The sequence below is a fragment of the Scatophagus argus genome, chromosome 23 (genome assembly GCF_020382885.2).
Source record: "Scatophagus argus isolate fScaArg1 chromosome 23, fScaArg1.pri, whole genome shotgun sequence".
Classification (NCBI taxonomy): domain Eukaryota; kingdom Metazoa; phylum Chordata; class Actinopteri; family Scatophagidae; genus Scatophagus; species Scatophagus argus.
In genome coordinates, this window is record NC_058515.1 from 15,688,751 (window position 1) to 15,713,704 (window position 24,954).

General features: G+C 48.5%; 3 protein-coding genes and 1 long non-coding RNA gene across 6 annotated transcripts in view; 2 read left to right on the forward strand and 2 right to left on the reverse strand.

Annotated features, from left to right (window-relative positions):
* kif1c (kinesin family member 1C) overlaps nt 1–10,467 on the forward strand; it is a 15,964-nt gene extending 5,497 nt beyond the window's left edge. For both annotated transcript variants that reach the window (XM_046381422.1, XM_046381421.1), the window contains 25 exons: nt 28–106; nt 360–460; nt 568–633; nt 708–886; nt 1,002–1,113; nt 1,197–1,274; nt 1,671–1,736; nt 1,840–1,918; nt 2,127–2,205; nt 2,292–2,440; nt 2,953–3,057; nt 3,156–3,268; nt 3,356–3,435; nt 3,652–3,727; nt 3,973–4,052; nt 4,143–4,237; nt 4,748–4,831; nt 5,365–5,545; nt 5,633–5,705; nt 5,797–5,895; nt 6,024–6,185; nt 6,284–6,583; nt 6,664–6,753; nt 6,823–7,057; nt 7,140–10,467. In XM_046381422.1, the coding sequence (XP_046237378.1) occupies nt 28–106; nt 360–460; nt 568–633; nt 708–886; nt 1,002–1,113; nt 1,197–1,274; nt 1,671–1,736; nt 1,840–1,918; nt 2,127–2,205; nt 2,292–2,440; nt 2,953–3,057; nt 3,156–3,268; nt 3,356–3,435; nt 3,652–3,727; nt 3,973–4,052; nt 4,143–4,237; nt 4,748–4,831; nt 5,365–5,545; nt 5,633–5,705; nt 5,797–5,895; nt 6,024–6,185; nt 6,284–6,583; nt 6,664–6,753; nt 6,823–7,057; nt 7,140–7,936 (3,558 nt within the window). In that variant the 3' untranslated portion in view covers nt 7,937–10,467. The remainder of the gene's footprint in view (nt 1–27; nt 107–359; nt 461–567; nt 634–707; nt 887–1,001; nt 1,114–1,196; nt 1,275–1,670; nt 1,737–1,839; nt 1,919–2,126; nt 2,206–2,291; nt 2,441–2,952; nt 3,058–3,155; nt 3,269–3,355; nt 3,436–3,651; nt 3,728–3,972; nt 4,053–4,142; nt 4,238–4,747; nt 4,832–5,364; nt 5,546–5,632; nt 5,706–5,796; nt 5,896–6,023; nt 6,186–6,283; nt 6,584–6,663; nt 6,754–6,822; nt 7,058–7,139) is intronic.
* LOC124054924 lies at nt 3,212–5,366 on the reverse strand. Its single transcript, XR_006842510.1, has 3 exons — nt 4,724–5,366; nt 3,462–3,569; nt 3,212–3,344 (listed from the first exon to the last, which is right to left on the reverse strand). It is a non-coding gene; the product is annotated as an uncharacterized LOC124054924 (long non-coding RNA).
* Nucleotides 10,468–10,606: 139 nt separating the features above from the next.
* On the forward strand, nt 10,607–21,239 carry LOC124055050 (platelet glycoprotein Ib alpha chain). Its single transcript, XM_046381645.1, has 8 exons — nt 10,607–11,973; nt 12,402–12,497; nt 12,590–12,781; nt 13,092–13,187; nt 13,318–13,497; nt 13,964–15,188; nt 19,000–19,109; nt 21,072–21,239. The coding sequence occupies exons 1-8, from the start codon at nt 11,815–11,817 to the stop codon at nt 21,237–21,239; spliced, it is 2,226 nt and encodes a 741-aa protein (XP_046237601.1). The 5' UTR covers nt 10,607–11,814.
* LOC124054920 (myelin-oligodendrocyte glycoprotein-like) overlaps nt 18,400–24,954 on the reverse strand; it is a 35,712-nt gene continuing 29,157 nt past the window's right edge. For both annotated transcript variants that reach the window (XM_046381462.1, XM_046381463.1), the window contains exon 4: nt 18,400–22,972. The gene's annotated coding sequence lies outside the window, so the exon portion shown is untranslated. The remainder of the gene's footprint in view (nt 22,973–24,954) is intronic.

Genomic DNA, 24,954 nt, shown 5'->3' on the forward strand with positions numbered 1-24,954 from the left:
TGTGTGTGTGTGTGTGTGTGTGCGCAGGCCGATGACCCCAGCTTTGCGAGTCAGAGACAGGTGTATCAGGACATCGGAGAGGAGATGCTGCTGCACTCCTTCGAAGGTAAAACACTCGGCTACGTCAGCTCCTCCACCTTCACAGAGAACTCCACAGCCTCCAGAGGGAAGCGAGGCCGCCGACGCTAACGGCCCTCGAGATGACGCTGATGCTCATGCTAATGCTAATGCTAACAGTACGAGTTCACAGCCAGATTCAGGTTTCGGTGGGAGATTAAGTTCTGTGGAACATCTGCAGCTGCTGAAACCCGTTAAAGCTGCTGTGTGGTCGTGACGTCGTCCTCCTCGCTGTTTTCCAGGATACAATGTGTGTATTTTCGCGTACGGACAGACGGGTGCAGGGAAGAGCTACACCATGATGGGCAAACAGGAGCCCGGACAGGAAGGGATCATCCCGCAGGTAAAGTCCGCACTCCACAAGTCGCACCGGTTTGCCTCCCTCTGCTGTTCTGTCGGGCCCTCCGTCCTGAGTCTGATCACTGACCGTCTGTCTGTCTGTGTGTCCAGCTGTGTGAGGACTTGTTTCAGAGGACTGGAGAAAACACGGATCCTGACCTGACCTACTCTGTGGAGGTAAACTCAGTCCATTAAAACCCAATCCTTCAGTGAATGTCGATCATCTGAACCTCATCGTCCTCCTCCTGCAGGTGTCCTACATGGAGATCTACTGTGAGCGGGTCCGGGATCTGTTGAACCCAAAGTCCCAGGGGACTCTGCGGGTCCGGGAGCATCCCATCCTGGGTCCGTACGTGGAGGATCTGTCCAAACTGGCTGTGACCGGATTCACCGACATCCGGGACCTGATGGATGCCGGCAACAAAGCTCGGTCGGTCTCCTTCCTGCGTCTGCGTGTCGTGAGACGGCATCAGGATGGTTTTAGTTTTCTTTTTTATTTCCACAGCTCGAGTTTAAAACTTTTCCCGACTGGTTTCTGATTACAGGACGGTCGCAGCCACAAACATGAACGAGACGTCGTCCAGATCACACGCCGTCTTCACCATCGTCTTCACACAAAAGCGACGAGACCAGCTGACCAGCCTGGACACTGAGAAGGTGTGTGTGTCCTCCCCGTCCCTCACCGTCCCCGTTGGGACCCGATGTTGTGTTTTAACGTGTTGTCTGAACTCGGCCTTCAGGTCAGTAAGATCAGCCTGGTGGACCTGGCTGGAAGCGAGCGAGCAGACTCCTCGGGGGCGAAGGGGACTCGACTCAAGGTCAGGACTCACCAGATAAACTCACCTCAGTGTTCCTCAGACTGTTCCCTGTACATTCCCTGTACGTTCCCTGTGCGTTCCCTGTGCTTTCCCTGTACGTTCCCTGTATGTTCCCTGTGCGTTCCCTGTATGTTCCCTGTGCGTTCCCTGTGCGTTCCCTGTGCGTTCCCTGTACGTTCCCTGTGCGTTCCCTGTGCTTTCCCTGTACATTCCCTGTACGTTCCCTGTATGTTCCCTGTGCGTTCCATGTACCTTCCCTGTACGTTTTCTGTGCTTTCCCTGTACGTTCCCTGTGTGTTCCCTGTACGTTCCCTGTACGTTCCCTGTACGTTCCCTGTACGTTCCCTGTGCGTTCCCTGTACATTTGCTCTGCGTTCACTGTGTGCTCACGTGCAGGAGGGAGCGAACATCAACAAATCTCTGACCACGCTGGGAAAAGTGATCTCAGCGTTGGCTGAAATGGTGGGTCAAACTTCTGCTGCATGACACGAGAAGACGTTTGTCTGTCGTTTGTCGTCTCTGGTGAAGACTCACTGTCCCCCTCCTGTCCTCCTGTCCTCTGCAGCAGAGCAATAAGAAGAGGAAAAGTGATTTTATTCCCTACAGAGACTCTGTCCTCACCTGGCTGCTGAAGGAAAACCTGGGTCAGTACAACCACTGCAGTAGTATTACAGTAAGAGTAAGTGTGAGACGATCACCGTCAGGTCAGTGAACACTGGTACTACACTTCACAAAGAGTAGAAAAACTCGACTGCAGTACCAGCAGCAGGAGTTAACGCGTCGATGCAGTGAGAGGGTCAGTAACGCCGCGATGAAGCACGACGCCAAGGCTTTAACGTGTGTTCGTTTCAGGAGGAAACTCTCGGACGGCCATGATTGCTGCTCTGAGTCCTGCTGACATCAACTACGAAGAAACACTGAGCACTCTGAGGTCAGTCTGCGAGCCCCCCCCCCCCGTGAAGCCAGTGTCAGCACAGACATGGTAAACCGGTCTGACTCGGTGTGATGCGCTTCCAGGTACGCCGACCGAGCCAAGCAGATCCGCTGTCACGCTGTGATCAACGAGGATCCAAACGCCAAACTCATCCGAGAGCTGAAGGCCGAAGTGGAACGACTGAGGAACCTGCTGTTCTCTCAGGGCCTGCAGGAGCTGCTGGACAACTCTGGTCTGTACCCGTCCCCAACGCTGTACTGCATGTACTCGTACACCATCTGAGTACTCGCGGGGTTTACTGTGTACACCATCGGGGTATAGACACTACATACACCCATACAACAACCACATTATACTCCACATTCTGATGATATGTTCATTACGTTCATGTATTCGCTCACTTTTTACCTCAGTGGTCAGCTGTCACCTGTCAGCCAATCACATTCCACAGCCTGAGGCAGTTAGCGCAGGTTAGCTTAGCAGTGTTGTGTCCATGGAAAACAGAACAGTTGACTGAAGTATTTTTGGTTGTGTGTGTTTGAACCTGTTCTGTTTGCATGTCGATGTGCAGTTTGTCCAGAGACGAGTATTTACAGACAACAGCAGGTGTGTGTGTGTGTGTGTGTGTGTGTGTGTGTGTTCTGTTCTTTACATAAGCAGCATAGCAGAGATTCCAGCCTGTTAAAGTGGAACTCGACTCCGTCTCTCTGTCTGTCTCTGTCTGTCTCTGTCTGTCTCTCACAGGGATCAGCGACAGCCCCTGCGGTGTTGCAGGTGTGTCCCCATCACCGCTGCAGCTGGCACTCACAGCCAATGGGGTCACACCTGAGGATGGCTCCGCCCCTGCAGGTGAGGGTCTGAAGTGGAAGCTGAGTCGGACTGTTTGGAGGCTGAGTGAGTTCTCTAGCAGTTGGTGTCATGATGATCTGCTGATCTTTCCTGTGCAGGTGCTGACGTAGCGCCTGCAGATGGTGTACCTGCCCACTCTGACCACCTGATGGAGGATGGTGACGAGGCAGAGGAGACCATCAGCAAAGAGGAAGCAGCTGAGAGACTGCTGGTAGGATCGCAGTCAGATCCTCCTCAAACCGGACTCTCCGGACAGGCTGGTCCACTCACCTGTCCCCCGTTTGTCTCTGTGTTTCAGGAGACGGAGAAGATTATCGCTGAGCTGAACGAGACCTGGGAGGAGAAACTGAGAAAGACAGAGTCCATTCGCCTGGAGAGGTATCGTCACTGACTGTTTTCTGTACCTCTGGTTGGTGTCCAATCACAGATAATCCTGACACTCAGGTGTGAAACACACCACCGACTGGCTTTGTCTCTATGGCAACAGCAGCCAGGGCTCATGGGTACCACATCTGAAACGGGAACACAGAAAATAACTGACCAATCAGAACGGAGCATGAACACAAAGTCTGTGTGTGTGTGTGTGTGTCTCAGAGAGTCCCTGCTGGCAGAGATGGGCGTGTCCATTAAAGAGGACGGAGGAACGCTGGGCGTCTTCTCCCCTAAAGGAGTGAGTTCACAGCATCCCAGATGATCACATGATGGATCGATCAATAAGTTTGTTCCAGGGCAAAAATCGATTATCAGTCATCAGTGAGACTACAGGTTCAGATTGCTCAGTGTTGATAGGCTGTTGCTCATCAGATGTAACCAATCAGATTGCATGGTGGGCGGGGCATTGAGTGGCTGCAGAGAAAATACGCTTCAGGTGTGCTTTGCTGAAATAAAGTTGTTGTTGTGTTCAATGTGCTGCAGACGCCTCACCTGGTCAACCTGAACGAAGACCCTCTGATGTCAGAGTGTCTCCTGTACTACATCAAGGAGGGGGTCACCAGGTGAGAACCGGTCCGACTGGTTCGCTCTGCCAGCAGACGTCCTCACACTGGAGACGCTAGAGATTAATTGGATTGTTCTGTGTGTCTCAGGGTCGGACAGCTGGACGTGGACATTAAGCTGTCGGGTCACTTCATTAAAGAGATTCACTGTGTGTTTGTCAGTGAGACCAACGACCAGGGAGAAGGTGAGACACCCGCCTGTCTGCCTGCTTGTCTGTCTGTCTGTCTGATGGAGCTGAGACTGTTCCTTCAGTCACATCAGAGACAGAGAGTGAACAGCTGTCCTCCTGTCAGTCGGTTTGCTCAGAGCGCCCCCCTGTGGTCAGACTGAAGCAGCTACAGCTCTGAGGTCTGAACTGATCTGTTTGGGTCTGTGGACGTGAAGGACTGAAGGCGTGTGCTAGTCGTGTTTCTGTGATGCTGACATGTGTGTGTGTGTGTGTGTGTGTGTGTGTGTGTGTGTGTGTGTGCTCTCAGTGAGTGACTCTCTGTCTTCTTCTCTCTCTGTAAAAGCTGCCAGGAAATCTGTCAGGTATCGTTTCAACTGTCCGTGTTACCTTGGTGACATCACCATAACATTCACACCCTGTTTCCTGTGCCCCCACCCATACTGTCCTGTGTGTGTGTGTGTGTGTGTGTGTGTGTGTGTGTGTGCGTGTGCAGATGTTAACCAGCTGTGTTCGCTCTCCCTGCAGTGGTCGTCACTCTGGAGCCGTTAGTCGGAGCTGAGACGTACGTGAACGGGAAGCAGATCACTGAAGCCGTCGTCCTGAAACAAGGTGCCCGACAGACTGCCTGTAGGCGCGGCCCTGTACTGAAGACAGGTGTTAGGTGTGCCGGCCTGCGCGAGGCCGATCCAGTCCCACTGGAGCTGGGAGCTTCAGCAGTGTTAATGTCAGAGTGTGACTGAACATGGCAACGAGTCACACTGCGGTGTGTGTACACCTGAGTGTGCAGGTGTTGATTCATACTCACCAAAGGTTGTAGCGTTGGTTCAGTAGATCATCAGTCTCTGAAAGCTCAGGAGGTGAGTCGATGCAGGAAGTCGATGGAGAAAACGCTGGTCAGAGCTTGAGGGAGACTCAGAGTGTCACTGCAGCTACGAGGTGATCTGTTGGGCCGACTCCAAAACTTTATCAAGTGCCCATAACATTAAGTCCACGTGAAGAAGCGTGTTGATGTTACTTTTGTTCTGATGTCATTCGTGTTTTATTGAATCAGTTTTTTGCTTTGTCTGATGCTCAGATGTTTTATTGTGAAAAGTGCAGTCGAAATAAACGCAGACTTACTTCCTCGACTGCTTTGTTGCTAGGTAACCGCATTGTGATGGGGAAGAACCACGTGTTTCGGTTCAACCACCCGGAGCAGGCGAGGCTGGAGCGAGAGCGCAGCATCCCGGCCGACCAGCAGGGGGAGCCGGAGGACTGGAACTACGCCCAGCGGGAGCTGCTGGAGAAACAAGGCATCGACATCAAGCTGGAGATGGAGAAGAGGTGCAGAGGGAACGGCTGATGAACCCAACGTGTGCCTTTCATTGATCGATGCACAGGCTGATTGATTGATTGGTTGGTGTGTTTCAGACTGCAGGACATGGAGCTTCAGTACCGTAAAGAGAAGGAGGAGGCTGACCTGCTGCTGGAGCAACACAGACTGGTAGGTCTCCATCTGATTGGCTGATCACAGCTCGTCTGGTAGAGCCGACAGTCAATAATCAATACATGTGTGTGTGTTTGTGTGTGTTTAGTACGCGGACAGCGACAGCGGCGATGACTCAGACAAACGCTCCTGTGAGGAGAGCTGGAGGCTGATCTCCTCCCTGAGAGAGAAACTACCTGCCAACAAGGTGCACACACCTGTCTGCCTCACCTGTCTGTCTGTCTGTCTCACCTGTCTGTCTGCATTTCTTCCTCACCTGTCCACCTCACCAGTCTGTCTGCCTGTCTGCCTCACCTGTCTTCTCTCTGTCTCCAGGTGCAGTCCATAGTGAAGCGCTGTGGTCTGCCCAGCAGTGGGAAGAGGAGGGAGCCTCTCAGAGTCTATCAGATCCCTCAGAGGAGGAGGATCAGCAAAGACCCCAAACGGGTCACGATGGAAGACCTCCGCATGCAGGCCGTCAAGGAGATCTGCTACGAGGTCTGCATGTGCACACCAACACGCGCACGCATTACATCTTAAAAAGGCCAGTTGGAAAACTCGCAGTTGTTCATGTGTTCCTCTGGCGCCCCCCTCAGGTGGCTCTGGGAGACTTCCGTCACTCCCGTCAGGAGATCGAAGCGTTGTCCATCGTCAAGATGAAGGAACTCTGCCGCATGTACGCGAAGAAGGACGCCAACGAGAGGGAGAGCTGGAGGGCCGTCGCCCAGGACGTCTGCGACACCGTGGGCATCGGGGAGGAGAAGAGCCCCCCCACAGAGGAGGGAGGAGGAGGGGGAGGAGGAGGAGGAGAGGGAGGAGACGTGGGGGACGGAGGGGAGAAAAAAAACGTGTATGACCTGAAGGCTCACATTGACAAACTGACTGACATTTTGGAGGTGAGTCTGAGAGTGGGGGAGAGGGGGGAGGAGGGGGGGGGAGAGGGGAGGTCAGATGCTAACGTGTCCGACTGTTTCAGGAAGTGAAGCTGCAGAACAACATGAAGGACGAGGAGATCAAAGCTCTGAGAGACAGAATGATCAAGATGGAGAGCATCATACCTGTTCAGGTACGTCCACACATCACGTCCTGCTCCGTCAGTCTGTCCGGACCCGCTCTGATTTGCTCTTGTTTCCAGGATGACGACATGAACGGCGAAGAGGGAGAGACGCCTCAGAGGGACGGGGGCGGGGCCAACGAAAGCGCCCTGCAGCCGGAGGTCAGAGTTAAGAAGCTGATGGAAGAGGACCCAGCGTTCAGGAGAGGACGCCTCCGCTGGCTGAAGCAGGAGCAGCAACGGATCCTGAACCTGCAGCAGCAGAACATCGGCAAGAAACTACGAGGACAGAACCAGAGCCAGAACCAGAACCAGGGTCGGTGCCCTCACATCACATCACATGACAGGATGACGAACTGACTGACTGACTGATGTCCTTTCTCTGCACCCTCTTGCAGGTCAGAACTCCCCCGTCGTCCCCGTTCACCTCCCTGGGACTGGCCGCTTCATCCCTCCCCAGGAGTGCAAGCTCAAGTTCCCCTTCAAGAGTAACCCTGCCCACCGGTTGTCATGGGGACCAGCCAGCGCCGCTCTGCAGGCTCTGGGTCTGGGGGATGGAGGAGGAGATGGAGGAGAGCAGAAGGAGGAGGGAGGAGGAGCGGTGGAGGGTAAAGCTTCTCCCTCACCTCCTCCTCCTCCTCCTCAGGGTCCTGCTCTGTTGCCCCTCCCCTTCCAGCCTCCGCCCCCTCGCATGCGCACTCCCAGCCCTCATCGCGCCTGGCAACAGCGTAACCAGGGCGGCTTCTACCAAAACCACCAGCACCGCTACCGCCGCAACTCTCTGGACAGCTCCACCCATGGCGGCAGTAACTACGCTAACGACCAGCATCATGGTGGTGGCGGTGGTCACCAGGGGCGACCAAGACAGAGGAGGGGGGTATCGCCCGGGCCAGGAGGAGGGAGAGGAGGAGGGGGGAGGGACAGAGACGGAGGCTTCCATTATAATCAACACCAGCACCATCAGTACCTTCACCATCCCTACTACAACCTTCACAATGCACCATTCCAGCCAGGACCTCACCCCAACTACCATAGCCTGCCGCGCTCTGGAGTCCCGCCCCCTCCTGCTGACATGCTGCTGGGAGCAGGACCACATCCCGCTGGGTGGGGTTTTACCACTCCACCCAGGATGAGACGACAGTTCAGTGCACCGGACCTCAAAAACAACAACAACAACAAGGAGACCCCCATCTGATCTCTGATGTGCTGCAGGACACGGGGCAGTCCTGAGGCAGTACACAGGCTGTGTGTGTGTGTGTGTGTGTGTGTGTGTGTGTGTGTGTGTGCGTGTGTGCGTGTGTTTCAGCACCTTGAAATACTGTGTGACACACACCCTGTACCTTTAGTCTTGTTGTTTTTGTGTGTGTGTGTCTTGCTCCTCGCATCTACGTTAGCAATAAGTTAGCGGTTGCCATAGCAACACTGTTTTAGGAAAAGTTTTTACTTTTTGCAGTTTGACAGGCTGTCAGAGAGGATGGAAGTTTATTACTTTATGATTTGGTTGTGTTGATTTTATTGATTGCTGATATTCTGGTCTCGATGAGTCGATTATAACGAGGTGCCTTAAAGATGAAGCGTTAGCTCCTGGGCTAGTTCCTGTCAGCACGAGTGACCTGTTTGAAGGATGGGCTGTTCTTTTCCTGGGCAGGATGGCTGTTTGTTGTTGACTTTCAGATCCTCTCCTTCAGCTGCTGTTAGCCCAGGAGGCTAGTTAGCCTGGTTCAGTCTGAGAGGTCTGTGTTAGCTTAGGCTACTCAGTTAGCATGTGAGCTTGTCAGACCTGATGTGACGAGGTGCTACACCAAACCAGGTTTTGCACAGGTTAAAGTATTAGCCTAGCCTAGCTTAGCCTAGCCTAGCCAGGGCAGCACGCTGCACACCAAAGAAAGCTGCTGCATGGCGCCTCCTGCAGGAGAGCAGGGAGACAGTCTGCTTTACGGACAGACAGACTGACGGGCTGGATCATTGTTTCTGAGGAGAAAATGAGGAGGTTTTGAACCGTTCAAAGTGTTGTGTGTGTATATTTGAAGTGTATCCTGACTTGATCTTGTTTTTATGAAGATTAATTATTTTAAAACAGGCTGCGACACATGAAACCTTCATTGGCTCTGGCAATCGTTGGAAATGCAGTAAGTGCCTCATGGGAGATGTAGGAATACTGACTTATTCCTCTGACGGGGAGATGCAGGAGACACGATGGATTATGGTGTATGTAGGGCCGTGAAAGAAAGGAACTGTGGGAAATGTAGTGTGAGATGAGAAGACGGAAAAGTGAGAGTCTGAGATAAAATAAGCTTTGTTTGAAGTCACAGACACTACAAAGTGAATTCAGATTATTTAGTTTACTTTAATGTGTGGGAGGAATCGACTGCTGCCTTCGTAAGACGTCAGGAAGTTGGGAATTGTGGCTTTTTTACCACCTGATGCTGCATTTAATGTCACTCTAAAAAATGGAAAACTATATTTTTGTCACCTGTGTCCGACAGCTTGAACGTGGCTGTAACTAACGATTATCTTCATTATCAATGAACTAATCAGAGTCTGTGGCCCATCTTGAACTGGTGACAAACTACTGTTCAGCTTTCAGCCCGTCGAGGTCTCACTGAGCGGACCGTCCGAGCTGACCTTTAAACGTATCCCGCACGTTAGGTCACCTGTTGGACGCAATCACGACCATCCCGCCACAAATTTCCAAATTCCCACGTCGGGCTGAATGCAGCCTCGGTGTTTCCTCTGGAGGTTTCCAAACCCCGCCCACACAGAGCAAGGCATTGTGGGAGACGACGAGTGGAGCACCTCTGAGCTCCGTGACTTTTAAGACCTTTTCGCAGAAGGTCAGAACCGGCCAATGGGAGGGCTCCTTCTTGACACACAGCTTGAAGGGAGTCGCCACAATAATGATGATGTCACAAGAATCAGTTGTGATTGGCCAGAGCAGCATGACATCAGCAGGATTTTATTTCTGCCTTGTTTTGCTCTGCTGTCTCCAGAATCGACCAATCATGGGACAATCTTGATAACCTGCTGTCACCGCCGGGCTTCATGGGAAACGATGTTTCCTGTTTGATTTCGTTTTTACGTTTTGGTTTTTTTTACGCTCAGTCTGGGCTTCTGATTGGCTGTATTATTTTCTTTTCTTTGTGTATTCATTTGCTTCTTGTCCTGAATATTTTAACCCCGCCTACAAGTTTGACCTTTGCTTTGTGATGTCATCATGTCATCATCGCTATTATTAATATAATTATTATCAAGTGTCATTAATGTTGGGTTCTTTTGGATGCTGCTAAAGGGAGCTTCTTCGCCCTCATGCAACCGTCTGCGTGTGTGTGAATGTGTGTGTGTGTGTGTGAATGTGAGTGTGTGTGTGTGTGTGTGTGTGTGTGTTTCTGGGTTAATTTAGTATCATAATCTGAAGTTCGTTTTACTTACTGATTTTGTTGTCTTTCTTCTAATTGTCTGTTTAGTTTTGTTGTTTTGGAGGTGTGAGGAGGAGGAGGAGGGGCCAGGCGAGCATGAGGGGTGTCGTTGCCATGGCCACATGAAGAATTCCAGAACATTCTTGGACATGGATGCGATGACATCATGGTCTGGCCCCCCCTCCGATTGGCTCAGAGCCCCACAGCTGACGTTGTTGTTGTTGTTGTTGTTGTTGTTGTATCAGGAACCAACCTCTCAAGCTCTACCTGCAGACAACATGATGGCAATAAACTGTCAGTGAAAAGAAAACGTGCTGCTTTACTGTTTCCCTCCTCAAAGGTCTCAACGCTACGGTGGCTGGGAGAGCTCAGCATTCGCTTTCACAGCACAAGTACAGGAGACCTCTTCTCACACACACACACAGCACACTGAAACACTGCACATACACAACATTTAGTGAGCTAACACTGAGCAGGTGAACTCAAACCACAGGATGGTCGCCGTTGGAAACGCTCGGTGTCATTACTGAAAGCTGCAGTTTGATTGGGTGTTTCCCCCTCATCAGCCACAAGGAGCAGCAGCGACGCTTCAAACCTGTCACACAGTTTATCTAAAGTTCTTGATAAAGCGGCGTACTTTGGTTTTACAGCACAGACGAGAGTGATGAGGACCAAAGGGCTTCACATCAAGTCCAGCCTTCACCTGGGGTCCAGGCTGATGTAATACCTGGGTTACCTTTTAACGTTGGTGTGGCGGTGCTGACAGGAGAATTAACACACGTTTTGGTGGTGGAGGAAACCCATGTGAACACACCTGCTCAGCCAGGAATCAGCCGGAGAGCCTTTGTCCGATACCCTGTTCCCGTACTCGTACTCATGAAAGTGTCCCGATACCAGCTGACGGCAGCGTGGCGTTCAGTTGGTCAGGTGCTAACTGAGCGCGAGGAGGAGCAATGTCGGCGCTGTGGAGGCATTTCAAAGTGGATGACGGTGACAAAAGTAAAGCGGACTGCAAATTACGCTCTGCGAAGACAAACACAAGCAATCTGAAAAAACATGTTTAAAACCAACACGACGCCGAGTTCGAAGAGCTCGCTAATAGACGCAAACTCTGGAGAAGAGCGAGAAGATGTCAAGAGACAACCCGCACGCAGTACTCGGTACTGGCGAGTACTCAAACGTAAGTACTTGTACTTGGTATCGGAGCATCCCTACTGCGAACGCTCCCAGTTTGGTCTTAAGAGGTTTTCAAACTGCGAGACAGGAAACAGAGGTGAGTGCACAGGACAGGTGCCCAACAGGAAGTTGCTCACTGCTGATTGGCTGCTGATGAACGGATTTTTAAATGTGAGTCGCATTTTTTAACATCTCATCATCTCTGGCGTCCATCGTGAGGAACAGGAATAAAAACCTGAGAAACATCACGAGTCACCATGTATTTGTGTCCGAAGGCGGCTGGAGGCCTCCGACATCCTCATGAACCGGACGAGGAGGCTGGCGGCGAGCGGACGAGGAGCAGATATCAGCAGGCCAACAGCTGAACTTATCGGACTTCCTGCTGCAGCAGCTGTCCATCAAACCTCACGCAGCCCAAACTTCCTCGTCACTTTCTCCTCTCGCATTCAGTCAGTCAGTCCTCCCGGAGCCGACGGTCAGAATGCAGCTCTTCATCCTCATCTTCCTCCTCTCCCACGTTGCCATGGTCACAGCGGTGGCCGGTTGCCAAAGTGACAGGGACAAAGACCACCGACCGAGGCAGAACTGCACAGCAGGCGGCTTCAGCGACGTCCCGGCAGGACTCGAACCCTCGAACAAGGTAACCCCCCGAAACCCCCACAGCTTCAGTCCTGAAGGAGGAGGAGACGGGAAAATGGGTTTGAATTATAAACATTAAAAAATCTTTTTATTAAACATCATCATCTCGCGTGGTGCAGACACACGCAGTCATTTCATTTGTATTTGTATTTTTGGAAGTTAGAACACATTCATGTGAATCTGGAGGACTTTGTGATAGCAGTACCAAAACACACCCTGAAATACTCACTAATACTCAAACTCCTTCCAGGCTCTACAGAAAGGTTTTAAGTGACGGTCGCGGCTGAACTCGACCCTGACTGGACGACGTGCTTGGCTGACAGGAGGAGACAAGAGCTTCCTGTTTTAGACTGATAACATGACAGTCTGACAGGAAGCTTCGACAGCTCTAATGTCTTTCTTCTTCTTCTACGCTTCCTCTCTTTTTAGGTGCTGTTGTTTCCCAACAACCTGTTCTCCAGTCTGTCCTGGTCCTCCTTCCAGATCTTTACTGACATCTATGAGATCGACCTCACAGGAAACAAGGTGTCTGTCCGCACGTCAGGTGTTTTCAGTGATCAGGATGAAATGACTTGTAGGTTTCATTCAGCTTTTGATATGACCGTCTGTGAGTCCAGGTTCCAGAAGTGACCCCCAGCGCGTCTCCAGTCCTGCCCAGCCTCAGCGTTCTCCGGCTGTGCTCGAACCGGCTCACGTCCCTCTCCGACGGCGCCTTCTCCGCCTGTCCAGCTCTGACTGAACTCTACCTGGACAACAACGCCATCCGGTCCCTGAGCGACCACACCTTTTCTGGACTCAGCAAGCTGGAGGTCAGCGCGTTAACATGTTGTGACTGCAGCCCGTCAGTTGGCTGGTTTGTTAGAGCGAACGTGACGAAGGAACAAAACAAACCGTAAGGGCCACATGTTGGAATCCCATTCACCAAATCGTGGAGGTGGGAAACAGGAGGTTGTGGTGGCAGATCATAAATGCAGCCTGCTGGGGAGCAAATCTGAATTATTGTTAAAAAGTCAGACTGAAGCACAGGAAGGTACCATCTGACTGCTCCAGCACTGACCTGTCTGACTGTTCGGACTTCAGTGGTCCTCTTCTGACTGCTTCTTCTGACTGTCCTTCTAGATCCTGGATTTGTCATCCAATCATATCAAGGTGCTACCCGGGCTCATGCTCCACCCCCTCACTGCCATAGAGACCCTCTTCCTGGAGAACAACAAGGTGGGAGAACACACACACACACACACACACACACACGAGCACAAGTCCCGTCAGATAAAGGTGGTTGAAACAACACCCGCAGAGGAGCCCAGGCTGGCTGGTCTAAAACTGCATTTCCTTTTCCTTTCAGATCAACGTGATGCCTGACAACTGGTTCAGCCAGAAGGAAGAAGTTCCATACCTGTACCTTTCAGCCAATCCTTGGGCTTGCTCCTGTTCCCTTGGTTACTTGCGTACCTACCTTGACAACTACGAATTCAACGTGTACGTCAGGGACGGTCCGATCATCAACAGCAACGCAGAGAGCGTGGTGAGTACCACAAACGGAGTGAGAGTAACAGAAACCGAAACTTGAACCCAAATCTGTGTGAAGTATTGAGTCAAACCCATAACTGGCAGGTCAGGTGGGTTCAGGTCAGGTTCAACAAAATCTCAAAGATCTGAACGGGTTCAGAGGAAGGTTTCCTGCAGGAGGTCATGTGTGAATGAATGATCTGTGGTTTGGTTCCTCCTCTGAAAACATCCAAAGAAGAATGAAAGCTTCAGTGTTTGTCAAAGAAAACAGACTAACTGTGCATGAAACATCCTTTAACCACACAAACAGGAAGTGAGGAGGAGTGAAAGTGTTTTCACTCCTCTGTCGACTGCTTCTGTCACTTTTTATACAACAAATCCTGGCAATCACTTGGAAAAATCTCACCTCAGAGACGACATCAGGACTTCATCATCAGGACTCGTTTTGACAGACTCTAATGTTCTGATGGTTCTGTTCTCAGGTGTGTGACTCTCCACGGAGGCTGAAGGGTAAACCTGTACTGACTCTGGAAGAATCTGATCTGTGTTCGTCTGCCACAGAACCTGGTCCACCTGGAGACTTCTACCAGCCAGTCATCACCAACAGTCCTCAGAAGATGGCTACTTCTGCTACAGCAGTCCCAACTCCTCCCACCACTATGACTCCTCCTCCTCCTCCACCCACCACAACGAGTCCTCCTCCACCTCCACCTCCTCTTCCCACCACCACCACCAGTCCTCCTCCTCCTCCTACCACTGCTCCTGCTCTGGCTGCTACACCAGCACTCGTGGACCTCCACACTGAGCACCACAGAGTCGTCACATGGTCCTGGCACCAGTCCTTCACCAGGCTCGTTGAGTGGTCGGTGGTGACTAAGTCGAACACGCTGTCAACTCATCGCACTCCTCCGACTGCCAGACCCTCAACTGAAAGTCCTGCCGATATGACGACCGCTACGTCAACACCACCTGCCAAGACAACCAAACCAACCCCAACATCAACAACAGCCAAACTCCAGATGCTCCCAACACCCACCACGACCCCTCCGTTGGTGATGGATGAGGCAGGCAGTCGGCAGCTTGGTAAAGTCAGCTCCATCGGAGGAGCGGCGGTGTTCTGTTTTTGGCTGTTCGCCGGGTGCTTCCTGCTGTGCGTGGCGTCGGCGGCGTGCATACTGACGACTGTGGCGAGGCTGGTCAGCTGGTACAGGAGGGTCTACAGGCCGCTGAGCGAGACGCTGGAGAGGAGGAGGAGGCGAGGAGGATATGAGGCAGTGAGGCTGTTAGGGAAGGAGGTGGGAGGAGGAGAAGGAGGAGCAGTGAATGCACTGTATCGTTCAGTTCTGTTCATCCACCAAGAAAGACCAGAAGCTGTGCAGGGGGAAGATGGAGGGAAGGAAGGGGAGGGAGGAGAAGGAGGGGAGGAAAGACTTGTTGTCCCCCTGGAGCCGCCAGGAGGAGGAGGAGGAGGAGGAGGAGTGACGAGAGAGGAAGGAGGACAAAGAAAAGGCATGGAGGAGAGAGGAGTGTACAGGAAGACGATGTACCGTCTGCTGAGCAAAGAGGAGGAGATAGAGGGGTGGAGGGACGTGATGGAGGAGTGCAGGGTCTCTGCAGCAGACGGAGGGAGGAGAGGCGCAGTGAAAGATGAAGAGGTGCTTTCCACAAAGCGCTACAGTGTAATTCTGAGGGAGGAGAGAGGGGCAGGTGGAGGGAGGGAGGAGCTGGACTGGGTGGTGGGGGGGTGGGAGGTGACAAGAGGAGCAGAGGGTGGAGCGGAGGAGCCCAGGAGCAGCTGGGGGGAGTGGCTGGCACACTACTTACCCAGCATGCCCTGGGGAGTGACCACGCCCCATGAGGGTGGAGCAGCTAAGTGATGTCATTGGTCCAATGGATCCAAGTCGTGACATCACTTCCTGTCTGACTCCCATTACTATACATGATAACGATTATTATTACGACTGTTTAATCTATGAAAGCGACGTCTTCAACTTGCTTCTTTTGTCCAACCAGCAGCCCAAAACTAAGAGACAGAAAAGCAGCCAATCCTGACGTTTAAGAGGCTGGAAGCAGCAAATGTTGTCGACCAATCGCTGCAGCTCTCGTGTGTCGCCGCTTACCGCTTCACGAGCGTCTCGCTGTGCATGTCGTTCAGGAGAAAATTCATCTTGTTCTCGTTTTGTTTTGTCTTTCTGACGCTTCAGTTGTTTCACGACTCGTATAATAAAACACACAGAAACTCCAGACGCGTCTTGCTGATTGTGTCACATTTCCACCTGAGTTGGTTTAACCAGTGAATCATCAGGTCTTCATCCAAATGACAAACAAGACAGCCCCCAAAAAAACTTCAACGGTGAGCAGGTCTGGAAATAAAACTTTTATTTTGAAAAATACACATGCAACAATGAAGTGTGCTGATGCACAGAAAGACTTGAATGCAACACGACACTGAAGCAGGACAGCAGCTGTTTTAGCATCTGAAACGAGACGATGACTGAATCCTGTCCTTCAGTCTGTCTCAGTATCATCACAGAACAGTCTTACATTTCCAGGATGTTGTTTGTGTGACTTCACAAAACAAAAGAAATAACAGAACAACAGCAGTAAACAACAACGTCATATTAAGATGACTGAAAACAACAACAAACGTGTGTGTGGTTTAGTGGAATCGAGCCTTGAGGCAGTAGACTGTAACCAACCGAACACCCCTCGTCTCAGCCTGCACAAAGTCTCTCTGCAGAGCCAGCATCTGTTTGGTCCCTCCTGGGCCACTGTACAAACTGTCTTCATAAATTAAGTACAGCGACAGGTGGTCCCCCATCATCATTCAGCTCTGGACTGCAGTCAAGCCAGGCCCCACGTTGTTTTCAAGGTTCAAATTTCAAAGCTTTATTGTCATATGCACAGTAAGGAAACAGTTTCCCTGTACAATGAAATTCTTACTTTGCTGTCCACACTGAATGTGAGAAAAAGTTTAAGGTACATTAAAAAATAGAATAATTTAACAAAATAGGCAATTTGAGAAGAGCACATAGGACACATAGAATATAAACTATGAATAAGTAAAGTAAAGCTTTATACATGACACATCCGTGTATGTGTGCTGCATCAGCTGTTGTGCACAAACTGTCAGCAGGTAAACAGCACGGTACATGTGGATATAAAGGTGAGGTTACATTAAGGTTCACGTGCGTATATATACGTGACATTACGGTAACAGCGCGCTCGCACAACAAGTCAGAGAAACCCGACATTCTGACATGTTATCTCAGAGCCATTTTAGAGACTGACTTCCACCCTCCCTGCAGAGGTTAAAACCCTAAAAATAATAATAATAAAATAATAAGAGCCACTGACAATCAGTCGGGACTGATGTCACAATGTGCACAACTCACCTCAGTCATCACTCACAATGCAGAAGCAGAACATCTGGAGAACATTTACCCGCTAAAGTTAGCAAACACGTTACACGGTGTCAGCTTGTACCTGATCAATAACCTGAAACTTCTGTGGCGGGACACAGCTGCACTTACTGTTTTAATTACTTCACAATCAACAAACACGCTGGACTAAAAACAGCTTCCGGTGTTTGGACACACGTTTACCTGACGCAGCGGCACGCCGTCGCACATACCTAAAAGGAGGAATATATATATATATATATATATATTTATATTCAGTTCATTAACTGCATTTACATCACAAGATAGGGACAACTGAACAAAACTGAACACAAGAATCAAACAATCAAGGACGGAAATTAGCAACCGAGTATAATGACTAAACAAAAGAGAAGTCATACTGAAGAACAGATAATAATACACAAAAAGAGACACAAAGGAACAAGACATTAGAAGAGCATAGATGAGAATGTTTCATCAGTCTTTTGGTTTTTCTTTCTGTAACTTTCAGTGACCTAAAGTCGTTGGCAAAACTACACATGAACACTGTGAAAGCGGGAAGACTTCCGCTCCATTGGCAAGTATGAATATGATCATGTGATATTTACTCATAATAATAACACTGATAGTATCGGAAATGTTTGCATCCAAGTTGTCCAAACTAAAAGCAGGAATATTATGTGAAAGACGCACAGAAACAAACCTTCACACAGGACTTCCTCTGGCTTTCGTCATCACTGAGGGCCGGAAGTGACGCATCTCCCTCACAGATCGCCTCTCCGCCCCCTGCTGGTGCTCTCTGGTTACTACCTCTGTTTTTATCTCCGCTGCCGTGAAGATGGCGCTGACACAAAACATGGGAAAACATAATAATAATAATAATAATAATAATACTGCATTTTAACGACTGCAGCCGGCACGAACATTACAAATACCTGAATACAATAATGTATGATTTATTTATTTAATATTATATAATGTTTATTCCTTTACTTGATCTGACTTGGCGCTGGTGAGATAAGAAAGATAAGATAATCCTTTATTAGTCCCATAACTGGGAAATTACAGAGGTGGTGGTGGACAAATGCACAGACTGTCCAGCACAGTCCACGTACGAGCGGCAGCTTCTCCTCTGCAGCCGTGCAGAAATCACAGAACTCAGCGCTGAATGTAAACGAAAACCTGAATAAAATGAATAAATGTTCTAATGCAGGAGGTTTCCCTCAGGGACGTCGCTGGTGAAGGCGGTCCTGGGGGAACCCGGTTTTCCATCAGGTGAGAACAACACTGTGGTGACACACGGTGAGAGACGATCAGCTGATCAACTCACATACTCAACATTTATGTAATTAACATTACACAACAAAACAGGCGCTGAAAATGAGAACAATCACAAGATTGAAAAACACATCGAAATACAAAGATCAAATGAAGTATTGTTACTGTCTGTTTTATTCCACACTGTTAAATATTCATTTCCTTGCAGACGTTTCATTTTTCAGGTCATTTTTATTTTCCAATTTTTTCATCCCAAATTTCACTGTCACTTTCCCTGCAGTAAAGCTCCGTGTGGCTGCAGTGACACGAAACAGCCAGCAGGTGGCAGCACAGGAGGGCTGACCTCAGACCAGTTCCTGCTGCCTTTCCCAGTTCCTGTTCTGGGAAAGGCTGATCTGTTGGCAGATTGTCTGTGTCCGGAGAACCTGAACGTAAACACACGCACATTTTATTCCTTCTTTCTCCGTAACTCAGCAGCGTGTGTTTAGTTTCCATCAGCACAAGTCACTCATTCACATCAAAACACTAAAGCTAAAGCTAAAGCTCCTGCGAGCCGTGAACAAAGTGCTGAGACTCGCTGCTGCCGTTAACACCGACAGCTACAGGAAAAACACTCAGGCTCCGCTTGATTTTTAACTGCGCAGTCAAGATGGCGACGCTGCGAGTGTTACAACAAACGACTTCCCGCTTTGTGGTTCCCTCAGGGGGCGGCCGAAATGTACTCAAAACTCCAGAGGAGCTCAGACAGAAAGTCCCTGAGTCCGACTGGTCTCGGTTTTGTTTTGTGTGAATCATTCCTGAGCCATGACTGATGAAATTGTTGTCGTTTGTTCGTTCAGTGGAGTCTGGCTCACAGCCAGGTGAAGTCCTGAAACGGAGCCTCACCAGACCCGTCAGCCTGCCGAAGAGTCTGAGACCACCGGGATCGGGTCTGAAACCCTGGATCCATGTGGGTTACAGCACAAACAGTTCAGTGCTTGTGGAGCTGCTGCTGATCCTCTGCAGGATTCAGTTGTTCAGTTATGATCAAACTGCTCACCTCACATTTAATCTGTTAAAATATGAATTTCCACTGCAGCTGAGCTCTTTGCTGCTTTAGTTTCGTTATGAGCAGTTCAGTTTTATCACATGTAGTCATGAGTTCCTTCCTCTCAGGGTGTGTTTATGTTCAAACTCCAGCCAGATAAAACCGGTCTGGTCTGATGATTAACTCTAATGCAGGGTTATTATGTGACACAGCAACAGAAACTGCACGATCCTCAAACAATATTACACAGAACTGCCTGTTTTCATGGTACACAAATAGAAAAGTGCTGTTTTGTAAGAAAATACAGGAAGTAACACAAAACCTTTGAGTGAGAAACGTTACTTCCTGCAGCAGACTGAATGTTTTTGTGGGTTCAGATGGTTTGAAGAGTCTTGTGGACGTTGGTCTCTGGCTCAAAGTCCTGTTTGTCTGATGAAGTATGGACAAACTGAAAGACAGACTGAAGAGACCAAACACGGTGAGAGCTCACAGGACGAAGGCTGAGTCCTCTTATTGACAGTAAACAGGACACGACGATACGGAAACAAAACTAAAGTCTCAGACAAAGACATGAAACGATGAGCTAAAGTTTCCACAGTGGAATCAGAAGACATTTGAAACCATTTGATGGGGAGGACGACTAATCTTCTTCCTGTCGGTTACATGCAGCTAATTTTCAACAGCAAATACGTCGATTCTGTACAACAGATAGATGTCAATAAAGTCTGTCTGTCTGTCTGTCTGTCTGTCTGTCTGTCTATCTGTCTGTCTGTCCAGACCAGAGCACATGTTTGTAAAACACAGTCAGGAACAAGAGGGAACAACAGATGCGTCTGATGTCAGGAGTCTTTGAACACAACGTTAATACCTCAGAAATTCATCAGAGGGGAACATCTGACGACATGAACTCATACGTTAGTCATATGAGTCCAAAACCACAAAGCAGACGGTGAGACGGTCTTTGACCACGAGGACGGACGTCGTGTTCAGAGGACAGACAGAGTTGAGTTCAGTCTGACACCAACAGGAGCAGATTTAACCGAACTCTCAGACTCAAAAAGTGCGTATTGACATGACTGAAGAACAGAGTGGCTGCATTTTGTTCTTGTTTGAACACGAAAGAGGAAGAAGAACCACAACGAGCCACATCCTGACTCAGAGGGAGGACGTGGGGGAGGGGAACAAACAAACGAGCTCACATTTAAGATTCAAATTTAGAGCCTGAAAAAGTCCCGACATTTTGTTGACTCAGATCACAGAGAGGCCACGTTGAGCCAAAGAGACGGACTCCAACCCCTTCAGGTTGTTCTGTAGCAGAAAGTCACACTGGGCTGTGACCTTCCTGGTTTTAGTCTCTGAGGACAACAAGCTGAAACCTGAGCAGCTGCCAGGGAAACCTGCTCCTCAGGTCTGGTGGGTTCTGGTTGTAAACCAGTAAACAGCAGACCTGCAGGAACACGAGGCAGCAGTACTGCGTTAACGTTGTGCACATGAAGCCTGACGCCGACTTGTTTACCTTCAGGGACACTTCAGGGTCAGCAGGTGCTTTGTGTTGTCCTTCAGCTACAGTTCCAGGTCACACAACACCTGAGTCAACATCAGAGTTAGTTCAGGTACTTTTTATTGCCCTTTAGATTCAGAGCACAGGATGTTTGTGTTCACATGAAATCAGGAGTATAAAAGATAAACGAGCTTCTCAGGCTCCCTGAAGTAATAAAACATTTGGAAAACACAGAAAGAAGGTAGAAACTGAGCTGATTTGTGCTCAAAGCTTTTTTCACTGAGCTGAACAGAAAGCTGACATAACAAGCGACTCTGCTGTGTTTGTCACCTGCTGGTTACCTGCAGCTCAGGTGTGGTGTGTGTGTGTGTTGTGGTTTCCAGTTCCCCGTCATTTGGGTGTGGACCAAAAGGATCAACAGCACACCTGAATCCTCGTTACGTTACGCCTCTGAGAGCCCAAATCGTCCCGTGAACCACCTGACAGTCAGCTCGTCCAGGTGTCCTTCTTTAAGTCTCTCTGAGAACCTGACTCCACAGGACCTCATGTGACCCACCATCCACCCTCAAACAGACAAAGTCCAGCATTCACCCTGCAGGCTGAGCTTCACGTGGGCTGCTCATGTCTCAAACCCTCGTGTTCATCAACAGAAGACGAGAGTTCAGGAGCTGAAACAATCTGTGCAAAAGAGCAGCCAAACCGTGAAGCCCACTGGAACAGAATCACAGCATCACTTTTAACAAATGCAAAGGTTTGCTTTTTTCCTCAAGACCACGTTCACACAGCTAGTGGTTCCTGCTGTTTGTCCTCACAGTGCTGTGGGACACAAGAAGTGCTCTGTGGTCCTCTGGCCATGGACTCACTCTACCTGCAAAACCTGCTTTGAGCTCACCTCCTTTTGTCACATGACTGGATTTGTCAAGATTAAAGTCAAATTGCTTAAATATTGTTTTGTGTTGATTACACTGTCTACAACACATACATGCTTAGTTATTTTGGAAACGTTCATCCAATGTGACTTAGAGGTTGTTATGTCCACACTGTAAGTCTGTTGGAGTGTGCTCCTCACAGGACAGCAGGACATCAGGACACCAGGACATCAGGACAGCAGGACAGCAGGACAGCAGGACATCAGGACAGCAGGACAGCAGGACATCAGGACAGCAGGACATCAGGACAGCAGGACACTGCACTTCTCACATGGTCACAAACTGAACAATAAGTGGAGCAGAAATGTAAAGTGTTGTGAGTTGTGAATGTGCTGTCCTGTGAGGACAGGTGTGGATGGTCTGAACGTGAACCTGAAGTCCTCATGTGTTCCTTTCAGTACGATAAGTAGAGAACATAACAGGCTGCTTAGATCTCGTCTACCACCCAGTCAGTCAGTTTATCTACTGCAATATAAGACACACATGTATTATTCACATATTTAATTTTTATTTTAATTTTTTTTACTTTTTACTGGTCTTATTGATGATCACTGCAAGTAAACAGACACAGCATTGAAGAGAAAGTTTTGCAAATACAAATTCTTACAGTATTTGTATTAATAAATGCTTTTAAGCAATTATCTATACTGATATATACATGTTCTGGGCTAAGCAAGCAATCAACCCTGCAAATCAACACTTAAATGAGATTCTGAGAATTTGAGAGAAATTCTGCTCCCAACTGGGCCCAACATTACAATATAATAATAACAATCATAATAATATTACGACATTTTATATTACAAACATATTACATATTTACTAAAATGTAAAAACTTTGAAAAATCTTTCATTTCTGCATCAAATGCCTCCTAAAACAATATCTGAGAGGTCAGAAAGTTTTTGCTAATTTTCTTCTATAAGTGGGTCTCACTGGGATTTATTAAGATAAGATCAGAATTCTGATTCTGATTCTGGTTCTGATTAAGATCAGATACGATAAGAAAACCTTGATTTGTCCCACAAAGGAGAAGGTGCAGCGTTACAACAGCAGGGACAAGAACAGCACTGGAATCAGAGTTACAGGATCAGAAATATGAGGAACACACTCAGAAATACTCAGAAATAAAACATTTCCACACTCTGCCTCACTCAACCCACCACTGCTGAGACTCTCATCCATGCATTGATAACCTCCAGGCCTGATGACTGGAACACCCTTCTCTTTGGCATTTCAGCAAAGTCATTAAACCGCCATCAAAATTCCCACCCGCACTCGGCCCCGGCAACGCATCACTCCTGTCCCCCATCAACGAGACCGGCTCCCTGAGCAATATTCAGTTCACTTCAGAGTACTTCTGTTTTCAAAGCCCAACAGCATCCTGTACCCTCCTGTGGTTCAAACCTTCTGACCCCATCCCGCCTGCTGCCCGTCTGCCCGTCTCTGTTCTACGGGCGGCAGGACAGACAGACCACGACCACCTGCACTGTGGAAAGTCACCTCACTGACCTCAAATCCAGGCTCAACACTCATGATTCACTCTTGCCTCCCCTCCCCCTCCTAACCGGCCCTCCAGGCTGCTCTTCCCATGTGCACATGTGCAGTCCAGCCTTTGTTGTTGTTTTCTATATTATAGGTTATTTTGTTATTATATTTGATTATTTTTTATTCCATTTTGTCTACTTTTCTGTAGTTTCTTCTGCTTCTTATCCACTGCTGTACGCCCCTGGGTGATGTGAAAGGTGTTTTAAATAAAATGTATTATTATCATTATTATTAAATTCAAAATTTTAACCTCGGAGTGTTGGAGCAAATGGCATAAAAAACAATGAATAAGAGTTTTATTATTAATATTTGTCACTCAAAAAGTGCTTGAATATGGTCACTTGCCCGATAAAGGGTTAGGATAATATGAACAAAATCTAAGAAATATAAACATAAGCATAAAATATCTGTGTGAGAATGTGTGCAGGCACCACAGGACCTCATGTGACCCATCAGATGTACACCTGTTCATCATGTGCTGAATCTGAGTCCAAAGCTCCACGCAGCACACAGTCTGAGATCAGGACTGCAGTCAGAAGACTGAGGGACACAGTCTCATCTGACTGGACGGACGTGAATATCAGAATCTCTGAGGGGTTTTTACATTCCACACATCTGTGTCTGACTGATAATCTCTTTTAAAGGTTGGAGATTGGAGAAACATTTGGGTGTGGTGGAGTGATGAACCACACCCAAATGATGAACCACACCCCTACATTAAACAAACGTAGCTTGTTTGTAAAAATATGCTGACGATAAAGTTTGAAGTTAAATTGTTGCTGTCAGCTGTTGTTTGAGGCTAATTCAACTACGGTGCTTTATGACCCGCAAAGTTTCAGAAAATCTCACATTTGTCACTAAAATATCAAGAAAACAAAACAACAAAATGTATTTTTGACATTTTATTTTGGAAAACTGTAATTTCCATCACAATAAAACAAAAAGTGTTTCTTAAATATATAAATGACTGAACATGTTGAGTCAATTTCAGTCTGTCAAATCGTAAACGTATTTATTTTCCTCATTAAGCTTCAAGTCGTCTGTCATCTCGTTGCTTTTTGTTCCAGTTGTCTTTCCTTGTGTTTGTTGAGCAGCTCTGCATCTTTAATTTATTTATTTGTGTGTGGTTTTCACTCTGCTGTGGTGTTAAAGACTCAGGAGATCAAACTTTAACTGTTTAACAGCAACAACAGCATTAAATATCCCACTTAATGATTTCCTGTTTATGATGTGTAGATTATGACATTTTAAACATTATTGTGAGTGCTTTGTTTCAGTCCCTTTCGTCTTCAGAATCTCCATGAAGAAAGTTTTTATTTTAAACTGATAACTCAGTCTGTCTGAGTATTAAATACACAACACATGCAGGATGAAATGAAATCTGTGCTCTTATTGTCACATCCTGATGAAATACGAGCTGTTTGGAAAAGACAAACATCAACCTGTGACTGACTGTGGAGTCCCTGTTGCTATGGTTACTAAGCAGGCAAATCCACAACACTGATGGCAGAATTGAGTTTTGTGGTGGAAATGACAGCGAAGCCAACAGACTTTGGAAAATGAATTTACTGTTGGCACTTCCTGTTCCACTGTGTCGTCCAGCTGGCTCACGATGGTGAGTCGCTTTTAGTTTGACCCTCTGATGGAAGCCGTTTGTCAGCAGATCAATAAACCCCTCCACCACGATAAGGTAGCAACTCTCGGAGGGGGAAATTATTTGGTGAGCGCTGGGCAACCAGACTGTGACGGTGGAGAACCTCAAAGACCAGATTTACACATGATGAACAGGTG

Coding starts and splice junctions, on each gene's coding strand:
- LOC124055050 (XM_046381645.1), top strand. CDS start 11,815: ATGCAGCTCTTCATCCTCATCTTCCTCCTCTCCCACGTTGCCATGGTC. Junction 13,188..13,317: donor TCTTCCTGGAGAACAACAAG/GTGGGAGAACAC, acceptor TTTTCCTTTCAG/ATCAACGTGATGCCTGACAA. Junction 13,498..13,963: donor ACAGCAACGCAGAGAGCGTG/GTGAGTACCACA, acceptor TTCTGTTCTCAG/GTGTGTGACTCTCCACGGAG.